Raw genomic sequence first — 6,878 nt, 5'->3', positions numbered from 1 at the left:
GAAAATGGGATTATTTTTTTAGGTGGCAGAATCAGCACTAGGATCTTCTTCTACGGCCGTGCATACCAAAGAACAAATGAATTTTGTCTAGGCAGGGATTTATCTTTTGTTGTCCTCTTCTGTTGTGTGAAAACATGGTGCTTCTGGAAGATAATTTCCAAGGTGAAGGCCAAGTTGTTTATTTTAGAAGTACTTTGCATTAAAAATTATACTGGTGTGTGGCAGTGAGCTTGTTTTGAACGATGGATCCGGTGGATGTGCCTCAGATCTCGGAACGTCCTGGTAGGTTAATGCAGCTGAATGTCTTGGCCTGTTCAGACGCAGGGTTTTCCTTCCTGTACTTAATAGGGATCATAAGGTTTGTGACTTACGTGAGTATGTCCCTGCCCTACACCAAGTGGAAAATACCCATCAGTCTGAATGAGGATTAATAAATGAAGGGCTGAGATGTTTTTTGCATTTCGTTTGGTTTTGTTTTTTTTTTTTCTATACTAGTTGCAATGGGAAATTGCAAGGGATTCTATGCTAGGTGAATATAATAAATAGTGGTAGTGTAGTAGCTGCTGGGTAGCTCATTTTGCTATCAAGCAGGGCTGTTACTCAATTTGAGAATAGTCTGCATTGTTTTCTGAGTGATTTTTTTTTCAGCCGTTGAGTTAGCAAAAGGTAACACGGAAAACTTAAAATCTTATGAGCATGTGGACATATTCTGTAAAGTGCCTGAGGGGTTCACAGCATCCTCGAGTACCTGTATGAATTACACTTTCATCAAAGCAGTAGTTACGTGTATATCACAAATTGCCAGTTACCTGCAGAAGAACACTTAGCTGTAAAATAGAAATACTCAGCTCTGTGACTACAGTTGTTTTCCAGGGCTGCATTATCACTAGTGAGCTCTGCAAGTTGCACACTTGCTGGTTGACATCAGTAGACCCGCTCAACTGTTGCAGTGCTCTGTTACCCTTGCACAATACCATGTGTGCTTTGGAAACTTCCCTTCGTGCCAGAGGAACCTGTAGGCTGTATAGCATCTGCTTGTCATTCCTGGCTGAAAATGACCATGGGGCTGGCTGAAATGTGATCAGGTCACTGAAGTGTGCTTCCAAACGAGGCAAAAATGAATTTGCCAATCCTCTTGGCCCGAGTCTGTAAATACAGAAGATTGATCAGGATGATGATGGACTTGTGGTCTAGTCTGGGCGACTGACTGAGAAAAATGTCTGTTTGCTTTGCCCAGTGTAGCTTGCACATGTTAGTGCGTGCAGTGCTGAACAGGCCAAAGATGGGCTGCTCTTGTGAGACATATTGATGATAAAAATAGTGGTTTTATTTGATGCATTTTTGCAGTTGATCATCATTATAGATGATGATTCTTTTTCTCCATCAACTTGTGGAGAAAAGTGATTTTTATTTTAAGAAGAATGTGTGCATGCATGGTAAATAGTATATATCAGTAAAAAGTGCAAGAGCTAAGTGGTCTGTGCATTCACTGGGGCATGAAACCAGTTGAGCCACATGCGTACATTTTGTAGTATGATACTGTAAATGGGGGAGATGGAGGATATGTTGCTATTAGCACTAAGCCAGATGAATAATTCTTTTGAAGGTCTGGAATATCAATGATCCAATTGAAAAATGTGTCAGCTGAGATGACTCATGTGTTAGCCTCATTCAGTGACTAAGACATGGAACAGCCATCGATGTCCAAGCTGAGTCACACCTTCTGCATATATCCTGAAAAAATTTTTGATTAATAATGTTAGAGCAGTTGAAATTGCATTATTTGTTTGTGTTGTAATTTGCAGTCTGTGGAACACCAGTATACTTATTGTTTCAAAGATTAGACAAGTAGCTACAACAAACTGAAGCAGTATTTCAGATGGTGCGTGGATAAGGAATGATGTCCTGTAATTACCTCCCTTTTTTTCTTTTTCTCCATTATCATTGTTTCTTCCTTGTGCCACTATATATGTGCGTCATGAGGAATGAGACAGAAGTGACCCTTCTGACTCTGTGACTGTGAGATAACAGCACTTTAAAAAACTTGTAGCAAATAAAAGAAATTCTAAGCATAGTGGACAGTGTATCAGTTTTGTTCCTAAAGACAGTCTTGTTCATATACTGTGGGTGTTTCTGGATAAAAAGCATGGGATCTGATAATTTTGAACCTTTCCACTTTCTTTTTTTTAAGTCTGTCAGGGCCAAGGCCTATTTGCTGGCCAAGGGCAAGAGGAGATTTTCATAAAATCATAGAAGAATGTAAAACTCAGTGGTCCTCTTGTGTACTCTGTTGTATTTCATTAACTTCAGTAATTCACTTCAGAGCAGTCTTACAGTGAAATAAGGAAGACAGCTCAAAAGCAACACCTTTCCAAACCAAAGTGTGAAGATTGGTCTGCATGATTGGGTATTTTGCAATGAAAGGTACTGGGCATCCTTGAGTGCATGGTACAACGCGAGGAGAACTGGGTTGGCCATTGCTGGTCTGATGGTGAAAGAAGTACAGAATGCAGCTTTCTATCTGCAAGACTTTCCACACTAAAAAAAAAGAGTTCCTATTCTCTGAGACGTATGTGGTGGTCTGTGCAGCCAAACTTCCCTTTTCCTGTGTCTGCTGTAGGCTGAATCTCAATGAAAGGCTTGGTAAGGTTGGGTGTCTTAGAAGTAGTTACTAAACTAGCCATTCATCTTTGGGCCCTCCAGGTAATTCAGAGGGGGAAAGAAAAGGAAATAAATAAATTGCTGAATTTACCATACAATGAATTTTTGCTTTTAAGTTTATTTTTGTTGATAAAGCTTGTTCAAATTTGGCAGGTAAAATAAAACAACTTATTTCTGTCCTTATTTGAAGGTGGAGAAGAGTGGAAACAAGTGCATCTAGGAGAATAACAGGGATGTGACAACATGTAAACATGTAGGAGGTGAAAGATGAAGTGAATGAAGAAGAAACTGTCTGGAAAGTGACCAGAAATTATTAGAAATGCTGATCAACACTCTCTGTTTCAGCTAGTAATTAAAACCACAAAACCATGTGACTTAGGTGTTACATACCTGGTGTAGTGTTTTTTCTCTCCTTATCACACCTAGTTCAAGTATGTAGTTCTAGTATCAAGTCTTGTAAGATCATTGTCATAGAGATGAACTTTTATTTAATATTGCTGCCTTTTATTGACAGAAGAGAAATTGAACTAGAACAGAACTGAATTGCTAGTATTATGTCATTAGATGTAAAAATGAATATGTGCCTTTTCAAAGATTATCTAGTAAGCTATTTTGTTAGAATGAATGTTTCTAGAAAGAGCTGCTATAAGGCATTTGTAATTATATGCCTTTATCAAATCGCTGTGGTCTTTGCCATACCCATCTGTCTGCTTGTTGCCTACTTGCTAGGACGTCATGGTGCATGTTCCTGCACAGGTTCCCGCATCACAGTTGTGCCTCCAGCTGCCCTGTCTTAGAGGAATGTAGAAAAAGTTAACTTTTTGTGAAATGCTCAGCTTGTGGAAAGGTTAATTTAAAAAGTCATCACTGAAGTTAATGTGCACAGACAGTGGTTGCTGCCATGTATGTTGTGTTTTTTGGGGTCTGAGGAGTTTTTTTGTTGTTTGTTCCTTCCTATTCCCCCCCAGATGATGACTGCCTTGCAGGCATTTTGTTATTTGGACTTTCTCTTTCATTATCAACATTACAGTGGCAATGTAGGAGGTAGTGTTAGCCACTGGATAAGAAATAGCCTTTCCAAAATAATTTCAACTCTCCCAACTTAACTGTGCCTCCTAACCTTCCATATGGTTGATGTTATGAGCTTTGCGTGTGATCGTGTTGGGTTTTTTTTTATTTTTAAAAAACTTTGACAATCTATCTTAACAAATTCAAGAGAAAAATTAAAATCAAAAAACAAATGATCTACAGTCTTGCTTTTACAGTACTAAAAGTTGTGGGTTCGAGTTGCTCTTAACCCCTCCACTACAATTACAAGTATTTACATTTGGTGGAATTTCCTTTCTTTTCCCTCCCCTCCCACTGACCTACATCTTATGAATGCTGTCTTGTCTTTGTGCTTACGCTGTGTTTCTACTCTGTCTTTTTGTTTGTTGGGTCTGTTCAATCTGTTCACCTCTTGATAAGTACCTGACTAAAGCTTCATCTTGCAAATACTTGTGCACATCAATTTTATGTATCTAAACGTTTGGTGGTATCATATACATGAGTAGGACTGGCTGTATGCATAGCTTCATAGAGTTGGAGGAGTTAGTATGCAGCAGTTTCTGCTAACAGTAAATAAAAGACTGTGTTTTGGAACAATGGATTGATGCTGAAGCATATTTTAGGTAGTTAGGAGTTTTAGAAGTTTTAACTATGTATGGCATTTGTGCCAGTAATCAGTACGCGCACATAGTAGTTAAACAGTACCTCTTTTGGTTGGTTGGTTGGGGGTTATTTGTGGCTGCCTAGAAAGCCACAGAATTTTACTTAATAAAACTGGATAGAATAGAAAAGACAAAGCAAAGATGCTTCAAGATTTTTGCAAAACTGAGACTGTAGGGGAAGACCTGTATTTTTTTTTTTTCCTCAGCAGCAAATCTGAGGGCTCCAAAGACCTAAATAACCTTTGCGAAACTGGACAAAAGGGATCCAGGAGGAACAGTTATAAAACAACAGCCTATCTGATATTTAATATGTTCCTGTCAGAGTTTGGACTCCTGCCTGGGATGAACACAAGATTCATTCTTGGAGTCACATCAGAGGTTAGGACAGTTACATCAGGCTGCTCTTGACCCGGAACATCTATAACGTGTGAGGTTTGGTGTTTTCTTCTTAAATTGAACTGGTTTACTTGCCAGCTAGAAATGCATTCACAGAAATCATGATGTTTCACTGCACTGAATTTTTAAATGCCCTTTGTGGACTCCTAACCAGCCTTGTAAGCTCTGAGGCTGGTGGCAGATGTGGCTGCCTGGCACGTGTACTCCTCTGCCCAAGGCCTGCTCAGCACAGCGTGAAGTCGGTCTGTTCCGCACATGAAGAATGTGAATGTCTGCTGAGTCCCTCTTATGCTGCCCTCAAGTTTTCCGGCTTGCCCATCGCTTGATGCAGGTCAAGTGTTCCTCCTCTGCTTTGATCTATGGTAATAGTCTTAGTTTTATTTTTTCCTTGTTTTACAGTGGTTTGAACTTTATTGATTTGATGGTGCGACAGGGGAATATCGACAACCCTCCTAAGACGCCACTTGTTCCTGGGTTTGAATGCTCTGGAATTGTAGAAGCTCTTGGAGATAGCATGAAAGGATTTGAGGTAATATTTTCTTTATTTTCAGAGCAAGACTAAATAATTGGCAATTCACTGCCTATACTCTCCCTAATCCCTTCTGGTCTGCCAGTGACAGCAGCTTTCACCACCTTGTTGATATCTGAAAGGGCAGTTTTTCCTTGCTGCTTCCCAAGCATGAGAATGACCCCTTGAATTAGTTTCTAAAGCCACCACTGTCATGTCCTTCAGATCCTTCCTGAAAAGTCACTTGTGCCATATGCATATCCTGATGGCTAAACAGAAGCTGGAAAGCACAACTGACGTGCTTTAAAAAAGTGAAAGAAATTGAGTTAACTTGGTAAGTTTCTTTTCTTGGCCAAGTTTGCTGTCATTGTTGCTCTATTCTTCAGAGCCCACGTGCTGCTGATTTTAGTTCAGACTTTTGATCTTGAGCTACCAAAACTCCCAGCTACAATAAACTTTGCGTTTTGCAACCATGTGCGTTCATGAGACACAGATAAAACTGGGATTCTGATTTGGGGTACATTACTTATTCTAATCACTGAGGAAAAGGATCTGTTTCACCTAACAGAATAGTGATAAATGACAAATAAAGTACATAATAAAGCTTTCATAACTGTTTGGTATTATGTAATATTTGCTATCTCTTACTATATATAAGCAGCATTCTGTCCTATGTCTTATTCCATTATTGATGTTAAGCATCTATATTCCCTCCAATCTTGCACTTTATTTCCTAAAGAGATAAAAAGATTTTGAAAAAAAAACTGAGTTAAACCTATCTTAGCTATTTGCCGAGTCAGTTGTGTCATCAAGTAATTGCATTTTCTGAATTCTTATTGTATCTTGATCTTAAAAAGGCAATTACCTAAATTGTTTTTATTTAAAGGTAACATTTTTTGCTGTTCTAGGTCAGCTGTAAAATTTCTCAGTTGAGTGAAGATAATGGCCAATTTAGTTTCTAGTAGGGTCTCAGTGATGAGCTGCTCCTAGGGCATTTCTCTACCTTCCCCCTCTTGCCCCATCTCTGCCTTGAAACAAGTCATAATCTTCTGATGTTTTTTGTGACAAACAATAACTGAACAATAATTTTACTGTTTGAAAAACTACTGCTTCAGTTGTTCCACTCTAGTATCTGTGCTTTATAGTTGAACTCCATATAGAAGAATATTCTGTGAAAGGAGTATAGAAAGTCTTTGCTCTAGATAAGCATTCTCAGTTTAGTTCTTTCTATTTTTAAAGGGCACTATGAGGCCACAGCATATGGTGTTTGTTTGAATAACATTGCACCTGGCTGAATATACTGAGTGTGGTGTAAAGTCTTTGTTTTGACTGTGGAACGTGTTTGTGTACTCTCTGAAATTAAAACAAGCCATGGTATTGTATTTTTTGCATATAATCTGCATAACCATGGTAGTGTTTCAGTGATGCTGAAGAAGGGTTGACGCTCAGAACGGTTGCTGTGCACAGGTGTGAATCCACTAACAGGAGGATGGACCATGAGGAATATGCAAGAACACACTGTCAGTTTCTTCAGGGATTTTTTTCACAGAATAAGAGCATGGCAGGTGCTTGTTGTCTCCTTGACATACGCTGTTACTGCTGTC

At 39.0% G+C, this 6,878-nt stretch overlaps 1 protein-coding gene across 1 annotated transcript in view; it reads left to right on the top strand.

Annotated features, from left to right (window-relative positions):
* Positions 1-242: 242 nt before the first annotated feature.
* Positions 243-6,878, top strand: part of VAT1L (vesicle amine transport 1-like) — a gene marked incomplete at its 3' end in the record, with an annotated part of 20,571 nt that continues 13,935 nt past the window's right edge. The window contains exons 1-2 of the mRNA XM_010183242.1: positions 243-358; positions 5,166-5,295. Of these exons, the coding sequence (XP_010181544.1) occupies positions 243-358; positions 5,166-5,295 (246 nt within the window). The remainder of the gene's footprint in view (positions 359-5,165; positions 5,296-6,878) is intronic.

The sequence above is a fragment of the Mesitornis unicolor genome, unplaced genomic scaffold, assembly GCF_000695765.1.
Source record: "Mesitornis unicolor isolate BGI_N332 unplaced genomic scaffold, ASM69576v1 scaffold15454, whole genome shotgun sequence".
In the NCBI taxonomy this organism is placed as follows: domain Eukaryota; kingdom Metazoa; phylum Chordata; class Aves; order Mesitornithiformes; family Mesitornithidae; genus Mesitornis; species Mesitornis unicolor.
This window is presented reverse-complemented; position numbering and strand designations above follow the sequence as displayed.